The 25,421-nt window shown below is 65.2% G+C and overlaps 2 protein-coding genes across 2 annotated transcripts; both read left to right on the forward strand.

Moving 5' to 3' along the window:
- Positions 1-189: 189 nt before the first annotated feature.
- Positions 190-11,339, forward strand: INSRR (insulin receptor related receptor). The gene is given in 23 exon segments (XM_056321938.1): positions 190-638; positions 2,580-3,131; positions 4,621-4,933; positions 5,028-5,170; positions 5,323-5,467; positions 5,550-5,764; positions 5,834-5,960; positions 6,106-6,344; positions 6,422-6,589; positions 6,712-6,901; positions 7,016-7,057; positions 7,166-7,431; positions 7,578-7,714; positions 7,936-7,983; positions 7,985-8,102; positions 8,820-8,928; positions 9,067-9,137; positions 9,626-9,855; positions 9,933-10,043; positions 10,157-10,316; positions 10,413-10,542; positions 10,620-10,754; positions 10,912-11,339. Coding segments are annotated over 23 exon segments (4,008 nt in total). The 5' UTR covers positions 190-544; the 3' UTR covers positions 11,177-11,339.
- Positions 11,340-13,589: 2,250 nt separating this feature from the next.
- On the forward strand, positions 13,590-23,635 carry NTRK1 (neurotrophic receptor tyrosine kinase 1). The gene is made up of 17 exons (XM_056321951.1): positions 13,590-13,851; positions 16,151-16,225; positions 16,374-16,445; positions 16,937-17,005; positions 17,300-17,454; positions 17,561-17,709; positions 17,838-17,964; positions 18,056-18,385; positions 18,616-18,633; positions 18,890-18,948; positions 19,188-19,290; positions 19,696-19,842; positions 19,940-20,070; positions 20,173-20,345; positions 22,036-22,276; positions 22,708-22,866; positions 22,973-23,635. The coding sequence occupies exons 1-17, from the start codon at positions 13,655-13,657 to the stop codon at positions 23,156-23,158; spliced, it is 2,391 nt and encodes a 796-aa protein (XP_056177926.1). The 5' UTR covers positions 13,590-13,654; the 3' UTR covers positions 23,159-23,635.
- Positions 23,636-25,421: the final 1,786 nt, after the last annotated feature.

Raw genomic sequence — 25,421 nt, forward strand, 5'->3', positions numbered from 1 at the left:
CAGAGCTGCTGGGGCGTGGGGACCCTGGGGGACGTGGGGACCCTGGGGGACGTGGGGACCCTGGGGGACATGGGGACCCTGGGGGACATGGGGTTCTGGCACCCCGGATCCACCCTGTGACAGAGGGGGACCCTCGAGCCGACCCCGCTGTGACATTCTGGGGGGGGAGGCGGTTCCCCACTGGTGCCTGGCTGCTTTCCTGGCATCCCCACCCCGGAGCACCCTGGCTCCTCCTCCTCCTCCAAGTGGGGAAACTGAGGCAGGAGGCAGCCCTTCCTCCCCAGCCCACTCCGGCGCGGGGGGGCCGCCCTGTTTTCCCCCTCTCTATTTCCCAAACAAGCCCTGGCCCTGGCCCTGACAGTTGTCAGGCTAAATATTTGGCGTGCGGCAGCCGAAAACAAAAGTGAAGGGGCCGCAGAGTCCGGGCGAGGGCCGTGGGGGCCACCCCTGTCCCGGCGTGTCCTGGGTGCCGGTGGGTGCTGCCCCCCGGACACGGTGCAGCAGAGCCCGGGCTGGGACGGGACCCCGGGGGTCCCACTCGGGGATGGGGACGAGAGTGCTGGGTGCCCTGCGGCTGGGGGTGATGCTGCTGCTCCTCGGTTCCCTGCCGCTGCCCCCTGTGTGGGCTCCCTCTGAAAGTAAGTGCCTGGAAGGGGGTGGTTGAGAGCTGGGGGGCAGCTTTTCATGGGAGGGGGGCAATTCGTGGGAGGGGGCTGCTTGGTGATGCCTGTGCATGAGCTGGACCCCGAGGCAAAGCTCTTTTGGTGCTCCCTGCCTCAGTTTCCCCCTCCCCATATGCTGTGGACCCCCTGTCCGGGGAAGGAGAGGCAGAGCGTGGGACCCCCCCCCAGCTGCTGGGATGGGGAGAGAGGAGCATGGTGGGGGGCTCGGCCGGAGCTGGGGGCATCGATCACTCATCCCTGCCGGGAGCTGGGATGATGGAAAATTGTAGCTGGGTGGGAGCCGGGGCCGGCACAGCTGCTCCCAGTGCTGCTGCTGGGATGGAAAATGGCTGGGGGTGGGGGGGACAGCATGGTGGGGAGGGGGTGGCTGTGTGTCGTGGCTCTGATGGCCATGGGGAGGGACACCTGGGCTCCCACCGCAGCTGGCAGGCACCGGGGGGGGGCACCAGGGGGGCTGGGGTCAGGGTCTGCTGCTCTGTCCCGCCTTCCCCTCCCCCTGTGCCTCAGTTTCCCCGAGGAGGGGCTGTGCTGGGGGGGGATGGGGGTGATGGAGGAGGGGGAGTGAAGCATCCCAGTGCTGGGGCTGTGCTGGGAGCTGCCTGAGGGATGCGCCTCACTGTGTCTGCTCCCACCTGGGACCCCTGACCCCTCCCCATCCCCCCAGGCACACGGGGGACCCCTGCCCCCTTGCATGGTGACTTTGCCAAGGTCAGGGAGGGTGGCGGTGGCAGCGGGGGCTATAACCCCCGGCGCTGGTGCTGCACCCACCGCCACCCTCTCTGTCCCATGGGAGTATGGAGGGGACCCCCACGTTCTCCCCAGGGGGGACAAGGCTGGCACCAGCCCCCAGCGAAGGGCTGAGCCCCAGTGTGGGGCTGGGGGTGAGCGGCACATCTGCCCCCCGTGCGCCGCCACCGCAGAGCCATGGTGCCTGCGGTCAACGACACTGAGAGGGGAAAACCACCGCCGGGCACGTGTTTGTAGCCATACGGCCACGAGCCGCTGGCTGCCAACAGCCCAGGGGTGCCCCATGCACCCCAACTCCCACCGGGACCAGTGGGTGGCCGCGCCGCGGTGCCGGTGGTGCCTGGTGTTTAGGGTACACGCCAAGCCGGCCGTGTTTATTCCTGGTGTTTACAGTAAATCCCTCGTTGGGATCTCGACAGCTTCTTTCCACCATAACTCAGGGTCAGGTTTCAGGCTGGGGATGCTGCCAGCGGGAAGCTGCTGGCACATCCTGGCTCCCACGTCCTGCCGGCACTGGGATGCGGGAGATGCTCGGCCCTGAACTGCCCCTGATGCTCCCTGCCAGGTTGGGGGTGGAAAAGCCCCGGGATAGCGATCCCACTGCCGGGGCTGTGCCATGGGGGTGCCCGCGGAGCCCTGGTAGCCACCTGGGCACCATTAGCCGCCTGGGCACCGTGCCGGGGAGTTAATGGGAATGACCTCGCGGGAGCTGCTGGACCACACGTCTGCGGGGACTAAGATGCTGTGAGCTGCCCCACGGCTCAGGGAGGGGGGAAAGCCTTTTGTACCCCCAACCCCCACCCCCCTGGGGTGGGCAGCAGGACTGGGCCATGGTCCTGGGGCTGATATGGGGCGAGACGGCAGCCTGGGCAGCCAGCCCTTGTTAGCATCACCTCTCGCCACGCTGATGGACACAGCGTGCCCCAGAGAGCCGGAGCGCGCCGGCTGCCTGTCAGAGCTGCTCACATCTCCCCGGCTGCCCACACCGACTGCAGCCTCGTCTGACAGCCCGAGCCAGGATATTAAACCCCCCCGAGCATCACGGCAGCCCCAGCGCTGGCCACAGCGGGGGATCCCTGGGGGGGGGGGCGGTGAGGGGCAGCTGCCCCATCCCTGCAACCCACTGGGTCCCCTCTCTTGTCACCCCAGTCTGCGGCAGCATGGACATCCGCAACGACGTCTCCCAGCTCCAGAAGCTGGAGAACTGCTCCATCATCGAGGGCAACCTGCAGATCCTGCTCATGTTCACCACGGGCGCCGAGGACTTTCGGGGGCTCAGCTTCCCTCGCCTGCTCATGATCACCGAGTACCTGCTCCTCTTCCGTGTCTATGGGCTGGAGAGCCTGCGGGATCTCTTCCCCAACCTCTCCGTCATCCGTGGCACCAACCTCTTCTTCAGCTATGCCTTGGTCATCTTTGAGATGCCACATCTGCGGGACGTGGGGCTGCACAGCCTGGGTCACATCCTGCGCGGCTCGGTCCGCATCGAACGCAACCAGGAGCTTTGCCACCTCTCCACCATTGACTGGGGGCTGCTGCTGCCCGACGCCGTGGACAACACCTACATCGTCGGCAATAAGTTGGCCGAAGAGTGCGCCGACGTCTGCCCGGGCATCCTCGACGTGGAGAAGCCGTGTGCGCAGACCAGCGTCAATGGGCAGCTGGATTATCGCTGCTGGACATCCAGCTACTGCCAGAAAGGTGGGTGCTGGTGGCACAGGGCGCAGCCATGCCGGCTGCTTGGCCGGGATGGTGCCGGTTTGCACCGTGGCGGCTGTAAGGAAAACTGGGAGGATGCTGGGGAGGGGTGGTGGAGCTGCAAGGGGGTGGCAGGCCCCGGCACGTGGTCATCGCTCCCCTGGTGCCGGAGCGTGGCGTGGTGGTAGCGTGGCGGGGGTAACCGGACCCATGCTGTATCATCCTCCGGAGGAGAGGCCAGCTCCCGGCTCCGTGTTTCCCCAGCGGCGAGGTAAATACGGGCCCCTCCCGGGCTCGTTTGCTGTAAACAGGAGAGCTGGTAATGAAATCTGTACTATAAACACAGATCCTTATCGGGGCTGCAACCTCGGCTGCTGCCCCGGCACTGGGCACCTGTGGCTCGGTGTGGGCTGAGCCTCACCCCGTCCGTCCGTCTGTCCCACCGTCTGCCCCTGCAGCCTTCAGCCAGCCCTCAGCACCTGGCCCTCTGTCCCCTCGCCACTCGGCCATCCCTCCATCTGTCCCTGCATCCCCCCATCCCTTCACTGCACTGTGCATCCCTCACTCCATCCCTGCATCCCTCTTTCCATCCCTGCATCCCTCCCTCACTTCAACCCTGCGTCCATCCTTCCACCCATCCTTCCATCCACCCCTGCATCGCTCCATCCACCCCTGCATCCATTCTTGCATCCCTCCCTCCATCACTTCATCCCTGCATCCATCCCTCCACCCATCTTTCCATCCATCCCTGCATCCATTCTTGCATCCCTCCCTCCATCACTTCATCCCTGCATCCATCCCTCCACCTATCCTTTCACCCATCCCTGCATTGCTCCATCCACCTTTGCATCCCTGCATCCCTTCTTGCATCCATCCCTGCATCCCTGCATCCATTCTTGCATCCCTCCCTCCATCACTTCATCCCTGCATCCATCCCTCCACCCATCCTTTCACCCATCCCTGCATTGCTCCATCCACCTTTGCATCCCTGCATCCATCCCTCCACCCATCCTTTCACCCATCCCTGCATTGCTCCATCCACCTTTGCATCCCTGCATCCCTTCTTGCATCCCTCCCTCCATCCCTGCATCCTTCCATTGCTTCATCCCTGCATCCCTCCCTCCCTGCATCCCTCCATCCTTCCATCCCTGCATCACTCCATCCTTCCATCCCTGCATCCTTCCATTGCTTCACCTCTGCATCCCCTCCTCCCTATATCCCTGCATCCCTCCCTCCATCCCTGCATCCTTCCATTGCTTCATTTCTGGATCACTCCCTCCCTCCCTCCCTCCTTCCTTCCCTCCATCCCTCTGCCCTTCTCCCCTTGTCCCCCAGAGCTGGAGGGTGCCAGCAGCCCCCCCAGCCCTTCCCACCTCTTCCCTCCCACCCCTGTGCAAACCCCGGCTCTCCTGCCCCGCCGCGCTGCCCCAGGGCTGGGTGATCTGCCCCCAGAGGCTTCTTCTCGCCCACGGTGCCAACTCTCTCCTCGCAGTGTGCCCATGTGGCGTGGGCTCGGCATGCACGGCGGTAGGCGAGTGCTGCCACGCCGAGTGCTTGGGGGGCTGCGGGCGACCCCGCGACAACCGAGCCTGCGTTGCCTGCCGCCACTTCCACTTCAACGGGCACTGCCTGCCCTCCTGCCCGCCCCGCACCTATGAGTATGAGGGCTGGCGCTGCGTCACCGCCGAGTACTGTGCCAGCCTCCGCAAGGTCTCTGACAACCCCCGTGATGCGTCCAAGTTCGTCATCCACCAGCAGCAGTGCCTCTCCGAGTGTCCCTCGGGCTACATCAGGAATGAGAGCAGGTGTGTGGGGTGTCCCCGGTGCCCCCTGGCATGGACACGGTGGTGGTGTGGCGCCTGGCTCACCTCCTGTCTCCATCCATCATCCTGCCCGCAGCATCTTCTGCCACAAGTGTGAGGGGCTGTGCCCCAAGGAGTGCAAGGTGGGCACCAAAACCATTGACTCGACGCGGGCAGCGCAGGAGCTGGGGGGCTGCACCCTCGTCGAGGGCAACCTCATTGTGAACATCCGTCGGGGCTGTGAGTGCTGGATGTGGCCCCCCACAACCTGGCGCGGGTGGCAGAGCTGCGGCAGGGGGCTCGGGGTGAAGGAGGGGGGTCTTTTCCCTGGCAGGGTGAATGAATGGGGGGATGCCCTCCTCCCCAAGCTCACGCCTGTGGGTTATCCCCAGATAACCTGGCCTCGGAGCTGCAGAGCAGCCTGGGGCTTATCGAGACCATCACGGGCTTCCTGAAGATCAAGCACTCCTTTGCCCTTGTCTCCTTGTCCTTCTTCAAGAACCTCAAGCTGATCCGCGGTGACTCCATGGTGGACGGGTGAGGCTGGGGCGTGGGTTTGGGGGTGACACATGGCTTGGGGGTGCCCATGCCCGCTGCCTCCATCCATGTCCTCCTCTAGGAATTACACCCTGTACGTCCTGGATAACCAGAACCTGCAGCAGCTCTGGGATTGGAGCCACCACGTCCTCTCCATCCCCGTGGGCAAGATGTACTTCGCTTTCAACCCCAAGCTGTGCCTGGCCGAGATCTACCGCATGGAGGAGGTGACGGGCACCAAGGGGCGGCAGAACAAGGCAGAGATCAACCCCCGCACCAACGGGGACCGGGCGTCCTGTGAGTATGGGGACGGGGACCCCCAGCAACGCCGTGACCCCCTGCCCGAACCCTGTCTCCTCTCCGCAGGCAAGACCCAGACCCTGCGCTTCATCTCCAACGTCACCGAGTCCGATCGCATCTTCCTGAAGTGGGAGCGGTACCGGCCCCCCGAGTACCGTGATCTCCTCAGCTTCATCGTCTACTACAAGGAGTCGTAAGTGGTCCCTGTCCCCCACATGTCCCCGACACGGAGGGCTTGGGAAACCCAACCCATGGTGTGCCCTGGTGAGCTGCTGGACCCCCCAGGGTGGGGTTGTGGGGGGGTCCCAGGACCCTCCCTGATGCCAGATGTGGGGCAGACCCTTCCAGAATGTGTCAGAGTATGTGGGGCAGGATGCCTGTGGGGCGCAGAGCTGGAATGTGCTGGACGTGGAGCTGCCGCTCAGCAGCGAGCAGGAGCCGGGGGTGACGCTGCTCAACCTCCGCCCCTGGACCCAATACGCCATCTTCGTCCGTGCCATCACCCTCACCACTGCCGAGGAAGGACGTAACTACGGGGCACAGAGCGAGGTGGTCTACATCCGCACCATGCCAGCGGGTAAGGGGCTGGGGAGGGGGCTGGGGAGACCCATGGTGGCCCCCCACAGATAGACTGACACCCCTGTGTCCGCCCAGCCCCGACGGTTCCCCGGGATGTCATCTCCATGTCCAACTCCTCCTCCCACATCGTGGTGCGCTGGAAGCCGCCCACACAACGCAACGGCAACATCACCTACTACCTGGTGCTGTGGCAGCAGCTGGCCGAGGACATGGAGCTCTACGTCAATGACTACTGCCACAAAGGTGAGGGCAGGCAGGGCAGGCAGGCAGGGGCAGGTGGGATGCAGCGGCTGAGGACACCGGTGGGATGAGGATGCTCCCACTGTGCCGGGAGCGCTGCCATCCCTGCCCGTCTCTGCCCGCAGGGCTGAAGTTGCCCACCAGCAGTGCGGACACCCGCTTTGGAGATGGGGACAGTCCCGAGGTGGAGCAGGACACGGAGGAGCGGTGCTGTCCCTGCCGCCCCGCCGATGGGCAGCTCCGCATGGAGGGGGAAGCTGAGTCCTTCCAGAAGAAGTTTGAGAACTTCCTTCACAACTCCATCATCATCCCCAGGTGCTGTCTGGGGGGGTGTCCCATGTCGGTGGAGTCCCCCAGCCTGGGTTCATGGGTCTGCCCCTGGTGGGGGGCCCGGTGGCTGCTTCTTTAACCATTTTCTTGCTGTCTCAGACCCCCCTGGAAGGTGACATCCATCAACAAGAACCCACAGAGGTGAGCGGGGACCACACCAGCCTGGGGGGTCTCCTGTCCCCTGCTCCAATTTGGGGGACAACCTAGGTGTCCAGGCTCCCCACCGCCTCCCGTCCCCATCTCCTGCAGGACCCCGAAGCGGCGCAGGGATGTGGTGGCCATCACATCCCCGGCCAACGCCTCCTCGGCAGAGCCGCCAGCCCCAAGCCGCGCCGGGGGCGAGCCCAAACCCGACTTCCAGATCTTCGAGGACAAGGTGGTGCGTGACCGAGCGGTGCTGTCGCGGCTGCGGCACTTCACCGAGTACCGCATCGACATCCATGCCTGCAACCACGCCGCGCACACCGTGGGCTGCAGCGCTGCCACCTTCGTCTTTGCCAGGACCATGCCTGAGCGTACGTCCCGGCAGCTTCCCCACTCCCAAATGCTGCCTCGGCGATGGTGGGATGCTCTGGGGTCCTGCTGCCTTTGAGATGGAGGGGCTGGCAGTGGGGTTTGGGGGATGCCCACGGGAGCTGACCCCCTCTGTGTCCCTCTCCAGTGCAAGCTGATAACATTCCTGGCAACGTCACATGGGAGCCGGCTGGCAAGAACAGTGTCCTGCTGCGTTGGGAAGAGCCCAAGAACCCCAATGGGCTCATCCTCAAGTATGAGATCAAGTACAGCCGCGAGAGTGAAGTGAGGACCCCTCCCCACAGCTCCCTTTGCCCATCCCACCCCATCCCACCCCATCCCATCCCATCCCACCCCATCCCACCTCATCCCATCCCATCCCATCCCATCCCAACCCATCCCAACCCAACCCATTCCATCATCTCCCTCCCCTGAGCCTTGTGCATGGCTGGGGGAGGAATGAAACCCACTTCTCCACCACCCCCTCCCCACATTATCCCCTTCAGGAGGTCACCACCGTGGTCTGTGTCTCCCGTCACCGTTACTCCAAGTACGGGGGGGGTCCACCTGGCTCTGCTCCAGCCAGGAAATTACTCAGCCAAGGTCCGGGCCACCTCACTGGCTGGCAACGGCTCGTGGACGGGGCTCGTCAAGTTTTACATCCTGGGGCCAGGTACCCACTGGGGGCAGGGGGGATGCCAGCGGGGTCCCCACCTGCGGGGCAGGCAGGGAGGGGGGCTGTGGGACCAGGGGGCTGGGGGTCAGGGGGTGCTGCTGGACCAGGGCACTGGAGAATTGGGGGATGCTGGGGGTCAGGGGGTGCTGCCGGACTGGAATGATGGGCATCAGGGGATGGGACACTGGGGATCAGGGGATGCTCATGGACGCTCGATGCTGGGGATCAAGGGATGCTTCTGGACCACAATGATGGAGATCAGGGGATGCCCCTGGACTCTGGGATGCTGGGGATCAGGGAGTGCTGGTGGACTGGGATGCTGGGGATCAGGAGATGGGATGCTGGGGATCAGGGGATGGGACATTTGGGGTCAGGGGATGCTCCTGGACTCTGGGATGCTGGGGATCAGTGGGTGCTGGTGGACTGGGATGCTGAAGATGGGGTATGCTCCTGAACTGAGGAACTGGGGGATTGCAGGATACTGCTGGACCAGGACACTGGAGGGTCAGAGGATGCTGTCAGATTGGGAGATCTGGGAGACTGGGGGATGCTCTGGGATGTTGACACCCAGAGATCAGTGGGTGCTGCTGGTCTGGGAAGCTGGGGGCTCCCCCATTCTGGCCCAGTGGTGGTGGTGGTGGGACAAATGTCCTTGTGATGTGTGGGGTGGGATGAGTTCCTGGGTCCCAGCCCACGGCTGCCTGCTTTCGGCAGCTGAGGAGGAGTCTGGCAGCTTCTACGTCCTGCTTACCGTCACGCCCGTGGTCCTCATGGTGCTCATCTCCTGCCTTGCCGTCTTCGTCTTCTTCTACAACAAGAAGAGGTAGCTACCTGCCCCCCCTGCCCCCCCAGGGCTGGGCTGGGGCCAGATCCAGCCGAGCCAGGGCTGGGGAAGGGTTGTGGGGAGGTGGCAACGTGCCCTCGCCCCCCCCATCCTCTGAGTGACTCCCACCCCTGGCAGGAGCAACGATGGGTACCCCAGCGGGACGCTCTACGCCTCCGTCAACCCCGAGTACTTCAGTGCCTCAGACAGTACGTAGGGACGGGCAGGGGTGTCCCCGTGGGGTCTGCTGCCCCCTTCCCTTGCTGAGGCTGTGCTGGTGGGAATGAGAATGGGAATGGGGACAGGGTGGCATTGGGCGTGGGGATGGTGATGGGATGGAGATGGTGATGGGATGGGATGGAGATGGAGATGGGGATGGAGATGGGGATGGAGATGGGGATGGAGATGGAGATGGGGATGGAGATGGGGATGGAGATGGGGATGGAGATGGGATGGAGATGGTGAGGGGATGGAGATGGTGATGGGATGGCATGGAGATGGGGGTGGAGATGGGATGAGGATGGTGATGGGGATGGAGATGGAGTTGGGGATGGAAATGGGATGGAGATGGGATGGGGATGGAGGTGGGATGGGGATGGAGGTGGGATGGAGATGGGATGGGGATGGAGATGGGATGGGAATGGCAACAGTGATGGGGGTGGTGCCAGTGATGGGGTGGTTCCCCCTCACCCTGCAGTGTACATGCCTGATGAGTGGGAGGTGTCACGGGAGAAGATCACGGTGATCCGGGAGCTGGGGCAGGGCTCCTTCGGGATGGTGTACGAGGGGCTGGCGCTGGGGCTGACTGCTGAGGGTGAGGAGACCAAGGTGGCCCTGAAGACGGTCAACGAGTTGGCCACCATGCGAGAGCGCATTGAGTTTCTCAACGAGGCCTCTGTCATGAAAGCCTTCAAGTGCCACCACGTGGTAGGTGGGCGGCCGAGGGGGAGGGAGGGGACATGGTGGCCTGGCCAGTGACATGCCACCCCTCTCTGTCCCCCCAGGTCCGTCTGCTCGGCGTCGTGTCCCAGGGCCAGCCAGCCTTGGTCATCATGGAGCTGATGACGCGTGGGGACCTGAAGAGCTACCTGCGCTCGCTCCGACCTGACGCCGAGGTGAGGGGCTGGCTGGGCGCTGCAGTGCTCCACTGCTGAAGGGGCAACCCCCCCATGCCTGGGGGTTCCCGATGTGTGTCCCCCCCAGCCCCAATTCTCTGTGCACGGTGCAGAACAACCCCGGGCTGCCACCGCCGTCGCTCAGGGACATGATCCAGATGGCGGGGGAGATCGCCGATGGCATGGCGTACCTCAACGCCAACAAGTTCGTCCATCGGGACCTGGCGGCCCGCAACTGCATGGTGTCCGAGGACTTCACTGTCAAGATTGGAGGTGGGTGGGTGGGCAGCGGCGGGTGGGCTTGCTGCCAGCCCTGCCTCTCCTGCTGCTCACACCTTCCTCCTCCTCCTCCTCTTCCTCCGCCACCAGATTTCGGCATGACCCGTGATATCTACGAGACAGATTATTATCGGAAAGGGGGCAAGGGGCTGCTCCCCGTCCGCTGGATGTCCCCTGAAGCCCTCAAAGATGGCATCTTCAACACCCAGTCCGACGTCTGGTAGGTGGTGGGGTGTGGGGAGCCTGGGGGGATTGGGGGGGCTGCTACCCCCCGGCTGAGCGGCGGCGTGCTGGCAGGTCCTTCGGGGTGGTGCTGTGGGAGATCGCCACGCTGGCCGAGCAGCCCTACCAGGGCATGTCCAACGAGCAGGTCCTGCGCTTCGTCATGGACAACGGCGTCCTGGAGCGGCCGGAAAACTGCCCCGACAAACTGTGAGTGGGAAGGGGAGACCCGCCCCGCCTCAGCCCCCCACCCTGCTGGGGGACTAAACTGGATGCTGAGCCTGTCACTCTGGTCTCTGCAGCGGTTGGGGTGGCCGTGGGGTACCAGGACCCCCCCCAAACCCAGCGGGCACCTTCTTTCCCACAGCCACGAGCTGATGTGCCTGTGCTGGCAGCAGAACCCGCGCCTGCGTCCCTCCTTCGTCCAGCTCCTGGAGAGCATCAAGGACCACATGGCGCCCGCCTTCCGCACCCTCTCCTTCTTCTACAGCTCTGAGAACCGCCGGCGCGGCTCGGGCGAACCCTCTGAATCCGAGACGGATCAGACCCCTGGGGAGGACGAGCCCCCTGCCTCTCCCCTGCCCACCCACAAGGACAGCAGCCCTGGCCGGCTCCCCAATGGGACGGCCTGATCCTGACCCTGGGGTGTCCTGGGATCCACGCCGGACTCTGCACGCCCTTGCCCTCCTCCAGCTGCCCCCCCCCCCTGTTATTTATTACTTCCAAGGGCCTGGCCGAGGAGCGGGTGTCTTGGGAAAGGGGTGGCAGGCAAAGGGAGGATGCTTCATGGGGTGCGTTTCCCCTGGGAATAAATTTGGGGTGCCCCAAGTTGGGGGGAGGGAGGAGACCACCCTGGTCTTTCCTTTTATTTTTTTTTTTGGGGGGGGTGAAATGGGAGTCTGGGGGTGGGGAGTGGGGTTTGGCATTCAGAGTCCCCCCACCAGCTGCTGTCGCTCCCTGGCCGCCTGGCAAACAGGTCAGTAGTGTGACCCCCCCAACTTTTACAGGTGGGGAAACTGAGGCACGGGGCAGCCTTGCAGCAGGAGATGCCTGAGGCTGCCCCTCCCCCCCAGTCCTCAGCACTGGGACCAGTGTCAGGGCCATGCTGGTTTGTGGAAGCGGCTTCACTGTCTAATCTGTGGCTGTGGGATAAGCACAAATAAAAGGGGGGATGAAGCTTGCCCATGGCAGTGCCTGGTTTGGGGGTCATGGGGTGCAGTGGCACATGGGGCTTTCCACTGCCCCCCCCCCCCCGCCCCCCCCCGCCCCCACCAACCCCATCCGCTTCCTGCACATCCTGAACCGGGGGCGTTTCTGGGGAAAAAACGTCAAAGCAGCGGAATTTGGGATGACAGGGTGGGTGGGTGATGACCTCTGCCGGGGTGGGGGCTGCTGCTAGGGGTGGCCTGTGGGGTCTCATGGGGGGGGTGTCACCACAGGGGGCGGGCAACTGTAGCCCCATGGATGCGGGAGATGGGCCTGGAGCTGAGGAATACGGGTGGGATGCGGGCTGAGAACGTGCAGAACTCGGCGCGTGGGTGAGCCCCTTCCCCCCGTGGTGCTTTGGGATGGGTTTGGGGACGGGCAGCAGCAGGGTGGGGATGGGGACCCACAGCAGGGGGGGTGGGTGCACACCATCCGTGCCCTGCCTCCCTGGGGAGGAGGAGGAGGGTCCTGCCGGGGGAGGACAGCTGGGGCCAGGGCCACCAGGCCACCAAATGTCCCCCCTGTGTCCAGCCTCTCTGCACCCCAATATAACGGGGCACTGGGGGAAGAGCCTGAGCCAGGGCAGCTCCGTCACGCTTCCAGGTTGTGGGGGTCCGGCCCGGGGGGGGGGTGTGACAGGTTGGGGGGCTCCTGGTGGCCCCATGAGCCCAGGGGTGCTGGTGTGACATCCGGTAGCCAGCTCTGGGCCGAGGCAGGTCCTGGGCAGGGGGTGACATGCGTGTGTGTGTGTACATGCGTATGTGTGTACATGCGTGTGTCTGTACATGCGTGTGTGCACACACGTGTGCCCAGCATGGCTGGGGGTGCTGGGATGCTGCTTTGTGGGGCTGGGGGGTGCAGGTGTAGGGTGCTAGCATGCAGGCAGGGTGCAGGCAGGGTGCAGGTTCCCGACAGGGCACAGGCAGGGTGCAGGCAGGGTGCAGGCAGGGTGTGGGTGCGCAGGCAGGATACAGGCAGGGTGCAGGGGTCTAGGCAGGGTGCAGGCAGGGTGCAGGTTCCAAGGCAGGGTGCAGGCAGGGTGCAGGCAGGGTGCAGGGGTCTAGGCAGGGTGCAGGTTCCTGGCAGGGCACAGGCAGGCACAGGCGGGGTGCAGGCAGGATACAGGCAGGGTGCAGGCAGGGTGCAGGTTCCCAGGCAGGGCACAGGCAGGATACAGGCAGGGTGCAGGCAGGTTGTGGGCAGGGTGCAGGCAGGATGCAGGCAGGGTATGGGCAGGGTGCAGGCAGGGTGCACGTTCCTGGCAGGGCACAGGCAGGTGCAGGTGGGGTGCAGGCAGGATACAGGCAGGGTGCAGGCAGGTTGTGGGCAGGGTGCAGGCAGGATACAGGCAGGGCACAGGCAGGATACAGGCAGGGTGCAGGTTCCCAGGCAGGTGCAGGCGGAGTGCAGGCAGGGTACAGGCAGGGTGCAGGCAGGATACAGGCAGGGCACAGGCAGGTGCAGGCGGGGTGCAGGCAGGATACAGGCAGGGTGCAGGCAGGGTGCAGGTTCCCAGGCAGGGCGCAGGCAGGATACAGGCAGGCTCCCCGCTCGGTGCCCGTGGGTGCCGGGACTCCCTCCCGCGGGGCGGGGGGCTCCGGGCCGGGCTGCTGTCACCCCCCGCTTTTGCCCCCGGCCCGGGCGGGGCTTCTCGGGTTCCGAGCGCCGGTGAGTCACGGGCGGGGGGGGCTTCCCCGGCCCCTCCATCCCCGCCCGCGGCCGGGGGGGGTCTCCGGGGTCGGGGGCGGTGCGGGGGCGGGGGGAGCCGACGGCCCCTCCCGGGGGCCGGTCCCTGCGATGCTTTTAAGCCCGGCCCGGCGCCGTGCTCGGGCTGCCGGGCAAGTGCGAGGGACAGCGGCGGCGGCGGCGGCGGGTCCAGCCCCGGTGCCCGTCCCGGTGCCGCGATGCCGCCGCTGCCCGCCCGGCTCTGCCTGGCCGCACTGCTGCTGCTGCTGCCGCTGCTGCCCCTGCCCGTCCCGGGGGCTGCCGGGCCCTGCCCCCCGCCCTGCCACTGCCCCCAGCCCCGTACCCTGCACTGCCGGGAGCCCGGCACCGTGGGCAGTCTGGCCCGGCTGCTGGGAGCCGGCGGCTTCACCGACCTGTGAGTGGGGCTGGGGGACACGGCAGGGGTGATGGAGCTCGGGGACCAGGGAGGGGAGCTAGGGCACCAGGTGATGGAGCTTGGGGACCAGGGCGATGGGGCTTGGGAGACCAGGGAAGGGGGCTGGGGGACTGGGTAATGGAGCAGGGGGTGACGGAGCTAGGGGACCGGGCGGTGGGGCTGGGGGATGGGTTAATGGAGCTTGGGGACCAGGGAATGGGGCAGGGGGACCAGGTGATGGAATTTGGGGACCAGGGCGGTGTGGCTGGGGGACAGGGCAGGGGGTGATAGAACTCGGGGACCAGGGTGGTGGGGCTGGGGGACCAGGTGATGGAGCTTGGGGACCAAGGTGGTGCGGCTGGGGGACAGGGGCAGGGGGTGATGGAGCTCAGGGACCAGGGCGGTGGGGCTGGGGGACTGGGAAGTGGGGCTGGGGGGCAGGGCAATGGGGCTGGGGGACCAGAGAGGTAGGCTGGGGGACCGGGTGATGGAGCAGGGGGTGATGGAGCTAGAGGACCAGGGTGGTGGGGCTGGGGGACCAGGTGATGGAGCAGGGGGTGATGGAGCTTGGGAACCAGGGAGAGGGGCTGGGGTACAGGGTGGTGGGGCTGGGGGTGATGAGGCAGGTGACGATGGGGCTGAGGGATGTGGTGATGGAGCTGGGGGACAGTGCGATGGGGCTGGGGATGATGGAGCTTGGGGAGTGGGCAGAGGAGCCAGTGGTGGCAGAGCTGAAGGTGATGGGGCTGGGCACGATGGAGCCATGGGCTGGAGGTGATGGAGCTTGGCGACAGGGGCGATGGGGCTGGGGATGGTGCTGGGGAGGGGGGCGATGGGGCTGGTGCGATGGGGTGATGGGGCTGGGGAGGGGGGCGATGGGGTTGGGGCTGGTGCCATGGGGTTGATGGGGCTGGGGACGGTGCGATGGAGCTGGGGATGATGGAGCTTGGGATGGGGCAATGGGGCTGGGCTGGGGCAGTGATGGAGCAGGGAGCGCTACGGGGCTGGGTCTGCCATGGGGCTGGGATGGCTGTGGGGAGCGGGGCTGCTTGGTGCGGGGTGTCAAGGGCTGCAAGGACGGGGGGAGCCCGGCTGCATCCCCCCTGGGAGCAAGTGAGGGGCTGGGAGCAGCTCTTCGCCCCCTCCTCAGCGATGCCAGCGGGAGCGATGGGCTGAGGGTGCAGTGGGGTCCCCAGTCAGGGAGCACCCATGCCGTGATGGGCAGGGCCAGGGTGCAGGGAGAGGTCCTCACCCTGGTGGCTGTCATCCTGCCCTGGGGCCTGTGTGTTGCGGTGTTGGGGGTGGGGGTGGTGCCTGAATTTGCTGGTCTGGGGGCTCTCTGCTCTCGCTCATCCCCCTGCTCCAGGATGGGTGGTGGGGAGGGGAGGGCTGGAGCAGGGAGGGTGCTGGGTGCAGGGGGGGTACAGGGTGCTGGGTGATACCAAGGTGCCTGTGCTCCTGGGTCTTCCCGCTGCCGCAGCCCTGGCCGTGCCGCATTGCTGGGGGCTGGCTGTAGCGGGGGTCTCTGTGCCTCAGTTTCCCTGCCCCCCCCTCCCCCCGAGCTGGGGGACACTGCACTGCGGGGTGCTGCCGGCTCTTTGTTCGCTGGGTGGGGTGGGTGGTGGTGGGGATGGTGGTCCCCGAGAGACCCCCAGGCTCCCTTGTCCCTCCCATCCCCACAGCCTTGTCCATGGGGGTGGCCGTAGAGACCCTCCCCCGGGGGTCAGTGGGACCAAACCCCCTTTGGTGTGGGTCTGAATCCCCAATTAACCCCCCAATTAAGCCCCTGGGGTGGGGCAGGTGGGAAAACCCTGCACCCGCCTGCAAAGGGGCTTCCCTTCGCCTTGGGAAAAGGGGAGAGGGGGACAATCGGTGCCCCCCCCCCCCCCCATCGCAGGACACCGTGGGGTGCGAGGAAAGGGGGGGACCCATGGGGGAGTGGGGCTGAGACCTGGCAAACTCGCTCTCTGGGTGAGACCACGGGCTCTGAGCGGTGGCTCAGCCTTGGCCCCACATGGTGTGTGCTGGCTGGAGGCTCAGCACCAGCAGGATTGGTGCCGCCATCCCTGCCCCACCCCTTCCCAGCTCATCCCTGGGGAAACTGAGGCACAGCAGGGCAGCTCAGCCCAGTCCCAGTCCCTGCCCCCAACCCTGGGCTGGTGCAGGGTAGCACAAGCACAGCTTGGGGAGGGGGAGAGCCGTGCCCCCCCCACTCCCCTTGCCCCACACTTTGCCAGCAGCCCCTGGCATGGGGGCGTCCTGAGGCTGCTCCCCCGACCCCCCCTCATTTGCTTTCCAGCATCATTGAGAACCAGCAGATGCTGACGACCTTGACCCGGGCTGACACCAGGATGCTGCGGGACCTCAGGAACCTGTGAGTACCCTGGGGTGGGGTCCCCACCCAGGGAAATGGGAGGGGGGGATGGGGGATCCCCCCAGAGCTTGATCCCACTAGTGGGAGATGCTCCCAGTATGGGCATTCAGGGTCCCCAGTGTGGGTGCTCAGCCCTTCCCTCCTCCAGCACCATCTCCAGGTCAGGGCTGCAGCACATCTCTACTGACGCCTTCCTGGACACCCCCAGGCTGAGTCACGTGTGAGTAGCCCCCCCACCCCCACCCCCACCCCTCAAATCGCTCCCCCACCCCGTTTGGGGCTCGGACCCCCATCCCCGCAGGCGCTCAGCCCTGGCGCAGGGTGGCTGGTCCCTGCGCCCAGGCAGGATCGATGATGTCCCATGGGCGCATCAGCCGGGCTGGGGGGGCCGCGTGGGGCTCTGTGCCTGAGCGGGAACCATCGATTGAGGGCAGGAGTGGGGGCAGCTGCCAGCCCCCCCGGGGAGCTCCGTGATGCCCTGCTGCGGGAGGGGACCCCGGGGAGCAGGCAGGGACCCAGTGATGGGGTGCGTGGGGCTCCCCCCTTGCAGGGAGGTGCCTAAAGGCTGGGGCCACCCTGGCAGAGGTGACTTTGCTTGGTCACGGTGGCCTTGGTGCTGCTCCATGCCCCGGCCAGACCCTCTGCAAGGGGGGGGATGTGGGATGGGGGTCTGTGGTGGGAAGGGGCAGCTGACTGGGTCTGTCCCAGCAGGAATCTCTCCTTCAACGCGCTGCACAGCCTTTCCTGGAAGACCTTCCAGCATCTGCCCCTGCAAGAACTGTGAGTACTGCAGCGGGGGAAGGTGGGTGCAGAGCATCCCCCGCCGGGGATGCACCCCTGGGGTGACAGGGAGGCAGGGCTGGGGCTGGGGCCGCAGTGACAACCACGGGCGTGGGGACAGGGACAGGGGTGGCATGCGTGGCACCGTGCCCGGGCTGGAGCACATCGGCAGTGCAGGATCCGTGCAGGCGGGGTCCCCCCATCCAGCCCCTGCTGACCCCGGGGGGGGATGTATAGGCGGGTGTGTGACCCGCAGCCCCTTTGAGCCCTTGTCCTCTTCCTGCTTCCTCTCAGCATCCTGGTGGGAAATCCCTTCAACTGCTCCTGCAGCCTCCGCTGGCTCCAGCTCTGGCAGAACGGGAGCCGCGCCGAGCTGGGGAACCAGTTGCTGGGCTGCTGGGAGGGCAGCGTACTGGTCCCACTGGGCAGCCAGCCCCTCCACGCCTGCGGTACGTGGCAGGGGACCCTGCTGGCTTTGGGTGCTGGGTTTGTCCCCCCTCCCAAGCCGCTTGGCTGGGGACACGTGGCCCCCAGTCACCCCCTTCTCCTCGGCAGAGCCCCCGAGCGTCCGCATTGAACCCCCCGAGGTGATGCTACGCCAAGGGGACAGCGTCAACCTCACCTGTCGCATCACTGCCGAGCCACCGGCCACCGGGGCATGGGTGGTCCCCGAGGTGGGACACGAGCTGCCCGTCATCACCAAGGCAAGATCCAGGGACCTTCATCCCTGCTGCAGCATCCCCTCGCTGGTGGGGTGGGCATGGGGGGATGCAGGAGCTGGCACGGCGTGGGGGGGGGCAGGTTGTTCACCCCATCCTGGCGCTGCCTGCAGGTCTCGGACTGGGAGATCGTCCTGGAGATCAGCAATGTCTCCTCCAGCTTCAACCACAAGGACCTGACGTGCCGAGCGGAGAACGCGGCAGGGCCGGCGGAGGACAGCGTGATGCTGAACATCACCTGTGAGCAGCCCGGGGGGGGCTGGAGGAGGATGCTGGGGGGCGGAGGGTCTGGCTTTTGGCCTGGGGACCCACCCAGCTCTGCCTCCCCCAGTCCCCCCCGTGATCCTGCTCCTCCACGAAGCCATCCCCCAGCACTTCTGGTGCATCCCCTTCTCGGTGGACGGCAACCCAGTCCCCAGCATCCAGTGGCTCTTCAACGGGACGGCGCTGAGCGAGGGGCCCTACATCCACACCCGCATCGTGGAGTACGAGCACAACTCCACCGTCCTCCACGGCTGCCTCCACCTCAACCGGCCCACCCACGTCAACAACGGCAACTACACCCTCCTGGTCCGCAACCCCCTGGGCTTCGCCGCCCGCAGCATCCAGGGGCGTTTCATGGAAAATCCCTTCAGCTTCAGCCCCGAGGAGCCCATCCCTGGTAGGTGCTGGGCAGGGGGGGGCTGCCGGGGAGCTCTCCCCCCCCCCCAGCTCAGTCTCCTCTGCATCTTTCTTGACGTTGGGGTGCAAAATGGGTTGTATCTGGCTCTGCCCGCTGGCTCCGAGCCGCCCCGCTGTGCCTCAGTTTCCCCCGGGGTGGGAAAGACAGGGCGCTCTCACCTGGGGAATAACGAGCGTTTCTCCTTTCTCTCTCCCTTTGGGCTGCGGCAGTGTCTCTGTCTCCGCTGGGTGAGTGATCGGGCACGCTGCTCCCCACGGGGGTCCCTGGCACAACCCCCTGCCCCAGCCCCCGCCCCTCCCAAACCATGCATCCCCCCATGCCAGAGCTGATCCTGGGGTACCCGCACCCTGTGCTGAGGCTGCAGAGTCGTGGGGGGGGGGGGTGGGTGTCACCATCCTGGGCCTCCCATGCCTTGCTGGGACCACCCCACGGGATGGGGACCCCCTGCCCCACACTCACCCTGTGCCCTCCTCCCTGCCCCAGGCACCAGGAACAGCTCGCTGGAGGGGCCCGTGGAGACGACGGATGAGCACACGTTCGGGGTGAGGGGATGCTCCGAGTTTGGGATGGGGGGACCAGGACACCCGTAAGAGGGTGGGACAAATCCTTAGGGGACAGGCAAACCAGAGCTGAGCAGGAAGGGGACATGCGGTGGCGATGGAGGACAGAGCCCCTGTGCCTCAGTTTCCCCTCCTGGGGCCTGTGGCCGTCTCGCCCTGCCAAAGGCTGGGAGAGGGGAGCTGGTGGGACCTGACCTGGGCCCTGTCCCTGCTGTCACCAGGTCTCGGTGGCTGTGGCACTGGCCGTGTTCGCCTGCCTCTTCCTCTCCATCATGCTCATTGTGCTCAACAAGTGCGGGCGCCGGTCCAAGTTCGGCATTAACCGTGAGTCCTCCTCCCGCCCCCCCACCCCCCAACTCCCCCAGTGCCATGGGGGATTCAAGCCGTGGCACGGGGACACCCCGATTCCTGCATCCCTGGGGTGGCCGGAGCTGTGCTGGGTACCCGGCTTGGGAAGCATCTGTGGGGAGGGGGCCATGGCTGGGGACCATGGCTGGGGACCGTGGCTGGGGACCGCGGAGGGGTGCTGGTCCCCCCCCCCCCCCCCGCACGGGCAGCAGCTGCTAATTCACTCCTGGAATGGATTCAGCCTCTAAATGGGTTTGATCGGGCTGCCTGGCCCCCGGGGGCCAGCCGGGGCGGGGGGATGCTCGGCAGAGCCTGGCACTGGCTGCACCAGCTGGGGGGGCCGCGGGACCCCCCCGATGGCCTTGTCCTTGTCCCCACAAGGCTCAGCGGTGCTGGCCCAAGAGGACGACCTGGCCATGTCCCTGCACTTCATGAACCTGGGCAGCAGCCCCCTCCCCTCAGCCGAGAGCAAGCTGGAGGGGCTGAAGAGCAACTTCATCGAGAACCCCCAGTATTTCTGCGACGCCTGTAAGGCTTGGGGGGTTCCACGGTACCCGAGCATCCTCCTACGCATTTCTCCCCCCCTTGGGGAGGGGGAGGCACTGATGGGTGGGGGTCCCCCCAGGCGTGCACCATGTGCAGCGGCGGGACATCGTGCTGAAGTGGGAGCTGGGCGAAGGTGCCTTCGGGAAGGTTTTCTTGGCCGAGTGCTACAACCTCCTCCCGGAGCAGGAGAAGACTTTGGTGGCTGTGAAGGTGAGGAAGAGGGGGGATGATGCTGGAGTTGGGGGGGGGGGGGGGAGAGTCCATGGTTTGGGGTGAGGGGGGGATGCTGGGGTTGACGCCGTGTGCCGGCAGGCGCTGAAGGAGGTGACGGAAAGCACCCGCTTCGATTTCCAACGTGAAGCCGAGCTGCTGACCGTGCTGCAGCACCAGCACATCGTCAAGTTTTACGGCGTCTGCACTGAGGGCGAACCCCTCATCATGGTCTTCGAGTACATGAAGCACGGCGACCTCAACCGCTTCCTCAGGTGGGCTTGGGGGGGGGGTGGTCCTGGCTGCCCGTCCCCCCCCCCCCCCCCATCTGCCTCTCCATCAGCACAGCCAGCCTGCTCCCTGCTAATGCAGCCCTCCTTGCAATATTGATTAGATTAGCTGTCTGAGAGGCTTAAATAGAGAGAGATTGGCCATCAGCTGGAATAAGCGGAGACTTTTCGATTGCCCCCCCAGGTATTGGGGGGGGCGTAGTGGGGGGGGGCCTGCTGCCAGAGGCATCGCTTTAGTGGCCGCGCGAGGAGCTCTGAGACGTGGCTTTTATGATTATTGTTATGGGAGTTGGCATTAATGGTTCTGCCGAGCAAAGCCCCCCCAGCTCGCGGCCACGGCCGCCCCAGCACGGCTGTCAGCCACGTTTGGCATCAAGGGCAGCGCGGCTGGAGGCGGCCGCAGCCACGCTGCCCCCCGGCACGCCTCGTGTGCCCCCCTCGCTTCGCATGCGCTTTCACACCCGCCCCGGCGCTGGCTCGCACCCCCGGCCACGCAGCCGTCCCCCACGCGATGGGCCAGGCGTGCCCGGCCTTCCCCGGCATGTGTGCACACGTGTGCATGCCTTTTCCCTGGGTGTGCACGCGTGTATCTCCACCTTTCCCTGGCACATGTGCGTACAAGCGCACACTTTGCCCCTGTGCATGCACACGTGCGTGCAAGCCCTGGGCACATATGTGTATGTGCTTCGCCTCTGCACACACGTGCATACTCTGGCATGATGCTTTTCCCTTGTGTGCATGCATGCATGCCAGGGAAGGATGCACATGTATGTGCATGTCCTTCCCATGCATATGCACACCCTTCCCTAGCATGTGTGCGCACAAGTGCACACCTTTTCCCTCTGCATGCACATGCCTTCCCCCTGTGCATGCATGCACATGTGCACACCCTTCTCTGACATGTGTGCACACATGTGTATGTCCTTTCCCTGTGTGCATGCACACATGTGCATGCCCTTCCCTGGCACGCATGCATGTTTGTGTGTACCCTTCCCCTGTGTGCACGCACAGACGTGCACCCCTTTCCCTTGTGTGTGCACACGTGCACATCCTTCCCTGCTACGTGTGCATGCCTGTGTGCACCCTTCCCTGGTATGTGTGCACGTGTGTGTGCACCCTTCCCTGGCATGCACGCACACAAGTGCATACCTTTCTCTTGTGCACGCACACGCATATGCACACCCTTCCTTTGCACGTGTGCACAGCTGCACATGCCTTTCCCCTGTGTGCATGCACAATCATATGCACGCCCTTCCTTGGCATGCGTGCACACCTGTGCACACCCTTCCCCTGGGTGCACGCACACACATGTGCACACCCTTCCTTGGCACATGTGCACACCTTTCCCCTGCATGCATGCACAATCATATGCACGCCCTTCCTTGGCATGTGTGCACAGCTGCGCACACCCTTCCCCTGTGTGCATGCACACACATGTGCACACCCTTCCTTGGCACCTGTGCACACCCTTCCCCTGTGTGCACGCACACACATGTGCGCTTCCTTCACTGCTGTGCCTGCCCGTGTGCGCGCACGCTTCCCTAGCATGCATGCACACATGCACATCCTTCCTGGCATTTGCACACCCACTCCAGCAATACGTATACCTGCGCATACACACATGCCACACACGTGTTCCCCCCCCCAACTCTGGCATGTCCCCCTGCCCCGGCAGGTCCCACGGTCCCGACGCCAAGATCCTGGACCAGGGGCAGGGGCAGCCCTGCGGGCAGCTGACGCTGAGCCACATGCTGCAGATTGCCACGCAGATCGCCTCAGGCATGGTCTACCTCGCCTCCCTCCACTTCGTCCACCGGGACCTGGCCACCCGCAACTGCCTGGTGGGCCACGACCTGGTGGTGAAGATCGGCGATTTTGGCATGTCCCGGGATATCTACAGCACCGACTATTACCGGGTGAGCGGGCGGTGGGCTGCCCCCCCCTCTCCTCCCCTCCCTCCCCCCCCCCCCCCCCCCCAGCTCTGTCGAGGGGGGTCACGCTCAATTTTCCCTCTTAGCTGCTGCTTCCCAACCCGTCTCCATCCATAATTAATCAGACTGATAGGATGGTTTGGGTGGGAAGGGAGCTGTAGAGACCACCCACTCCCACCCCCTGCAATAAGTGGGGACATGGTCCACCAGACCAGGTTGCTCAGAGCCCCTCCAACTTGACCTTGAAAGCGATGGAGCCCCCCCCCCCCGCCTCTCCAAGCAACCCATGCCAGGGTCTCACCACAACAAATTCCCTCCTTACACCTAGTAGGAGATGTGCTTCATGACTAGGGCTAGGGCTGGAGGGGGCAAATGCGGGGGGGTCTCTGCCCCACTGACAGCCCCGCTGGGGGTAGGTGGGGGGCAGGACCATGCTGCCCATCCGCTGGATGCCCCCCGAGAGCATCCTCTACCGTAAATTCACCACCGAGAGCGATATCTGGAGCTTTGGCGTGGTGCTCTGGGAGATCTTCACCTATGGGAAGCAACCTTGGTACCAGCTCTCCAACACCGAGGTGAGCGAGGAGGGAGGATGAGGATGGCGACAGACCCCTGGTGGGGGCGGGGGGGTGGGTACCTGGGGGGAGGTGGTTACGCCATCTCCATCCCCCGTTCCCACAGGCCATCGAGTGCATCACGCAGGGGAGGGAGCTGGAGCGTCCTCGCACGTGTCCCTCCGAGGTGTATGCCATCATGCAGAGCTGCTGGCAGCGGGAGCCCCAGCAGCGCCGGCCCATCAAGGAGATCCACAGCCGCCTCCAGGCCCTCGTCAAGACCCCCCCCATCTACCTGGACATCCTGGGCTGAGCGGGGACCCCCCCATCCACCCTCCGCTCCCCGCTGCCCACCCCTGCCCTCCTCCCTGCCCACCCCACGGAGCCCTGCCGGACTGATGCCCCACTGCGGGGAGAGGGCTGAAACTTTATTTATAGTGGGAAACGTCAACCCACCCCCACGGGGGGCTGTAGGGCTGGGCTGGGGGCCCCCCGAGGCTGTGCCCCCCCAGGGTTGCGGCCTTGCCATCCAGCTCCTTGGCATTTCCCTGGCGTGCCGGGATGGAGGCGCTTGGCTGATGTGGGTTGGCTCTGGGGGGGCAGAGCCAAGAGCCCCCCCCAGCAGCGGGTCCATGCCAGGGAGGGAGCCAGGTGGGCTCAGGGCTCCCAGGGGAGTTGGGGGCACCCTGTGGCTTGGCTGCTCCTTTGTCCCCTGTCCTGGTCCCTGGCTGGTGGGGACCCCCTGTGCTCACCCGCTCTGCTGCAAAACCAGTCAATAATAAACCGTCCACCTCCGCCGCGCTGGGACGCGCCTGCTCCGGGGTGTCTGCTGGGCATGGGGCGGGATAGAGGGTTCTGGGGAGAAAGAGGGGTGTTCTGGAGCAGGGGCGCTCCAGCTGGGGAAGAGGAGATGGAGGAGGTGTGTTGCTCCAGGGATCCCAGGGTGCAGGGATGGAGGGATGATGCATGGCTGGGACACAGGGGTGATATGTGCCCGGGATGCAGGGATGGCGCGTGCCCAGGGTGCAGGGATGATGCATGCCAAGGATGCAGGGATGATGTGTGCTCAGGATCCCGGGATGCAGGGATGATGCATGCCCGGGATGCAGGGGTGATGTGTGCCCAGGATGCGGGGTGATGTGTGCCCAGGATCTCAGGATGCAGGGGTGATACCTGCCCGGGATGCAGGGATGGTGCATGCCCAGGATTCAGGGGTGATGTGTGCCCAGGATCTCAGGATGCAGGGGTGATACCTGCCCGGGATGCAGGGATGGTGCATGCCCAGGATTCAGGGGTGATGTGTGCCCAGGATCTCAGGATGCAGGGATGGTGCATGCCCAGGATGCAGAACCCATGTCCCCACCCCCAACCCAGAGGGATTGTTTTGGCTGTGCCATGGGGACCACCTCGAGCATCCCTCCAGGGATGCTCCCACCACACCCTGGCCCAGGTGCCTCGTCCCCTTGCCAAGGAGTCCGGGAAGGGGGGGGTGGGATTTTGCAGTAGAAATCCAGCCCCCATGAAAGGGGCAAAGCCCCCCCCCTTCCCTGTGCCCTTGATCAGAGCCAGGGGGTTATCGCATGCCCTGTAGCATCCACTCCATCATCCTTCCCTGGGCTCTCTGGCTGCCTTGGTAATGGTTGAGACCTGGAGCTGACCGTAATGGAGCTGAATTGATTTCATCTGGCTAATTAGGCAGCGCAGGCAGGGCCCTGGCAGCTCCTTTGTTACCCACCGCGACCCGAGATAAGCAGGAGGAAAACGGGGTCACAGGGGAAACTGAGGCACTGCGCAAGGCAAGAGCAGCCGGGGTCCACGGTGGGCGCTGAGGGGCTCAGGACTGATGTGGCACATGTGCTGGGTGGCCGGGGCTGGATGTACCACAAGAGCTGGAGGAAACTGGAGCCGTCCCAGCGCCCCACGGCTCCCAGCCTGTAATCCATCCCCGCATCCAGCCCAGGGCTCCGGTTCATCCAGCTGGCTCCAAAGCTTTGCCGAGGGTCCAGCTGTGGGATGTGGGGAGCTGGTGTGGGCAGGATCTGGCCCTGCTCCAGCGCAGCTGGCAGTGCCCCCCAGCTGCCTCCTTGGGGTCCCTCTAATCGCTGCCCGTGCTGATTTATGGCCTTTTTCCCTCTTATTTAATTTGAGGAAGGAACAAGATTACAACCTTGAGCTTTTCCAGCCCTGCACCACAGATTGCCGCAGACAACGCCCCCAAAAGGGACCGTGCACCATGATGACACCCCCCGCCCCCTCCCCAAGCAGGGTGGGCTTCCCCGCAGCTGTGCCTCAGTTTCCCCCATGGGGGTGGCAGTGCCTCAGTTTCCCCCTCAGGGTGGTCAGGGAAGGGTTTAAGCCCCCCCCAAGCCCTTTTCCCTGAAGGGTTCAGCTCTGATTGATTTTTATCCCCCCCCCTCCGTACCATCCTGCCGCAGTTTCTCCATTTCACCCGCTCCGGGGGGAACGGTAATGGACTCTGGCAATGAGGTAATTAACGGCTCCACTCCCGGCAATGCTGCCCACCCCAGTGGCACCGCGGCCTGGCCCCGCTAACGAGGGTTAATGAGGGCTGGGGG

This window comes from Falco biarmicus, chromosome 19 (assembly GCF_023638135.1).
Source record: "Falco biarmicus isolate bFalBia1 chromosome 19, bFalBia1.pri, whole genome shotgun sequence".
Taxonomy (NCBI): domain Eukaryota; kingdom Metazoa; phylum Chordata; class Aves; order Falconiformes; family Falconidae; genus Falco; species Falco biarmicus.

Bases quoted from the DNA above. Each gene is read 5' to 3' on its own strand.
- NTRK1 (XM_056321951.1), top strand. From the start codon at position 13,655: ATGCCGCCGCTGCCCGCCCGGCTCTGCCTGGCCGCACTGCTGCTGCTG. The intron at 18,949-19,187 runs GTGAGGGGATGC...TGCTGTCACCAG, and splicing joins CGGATGAGCACACGTTCGGG to GTCTCGGTGGCTGTGGCACT. The intron at 20,071-20,172 runs GTGAGGAAGAGG...GTGTGCCGGCAG, and splicing joins AGACTTTGGTGGCTGTGAAG to GCGCTGAAGGAGGTGACGGA.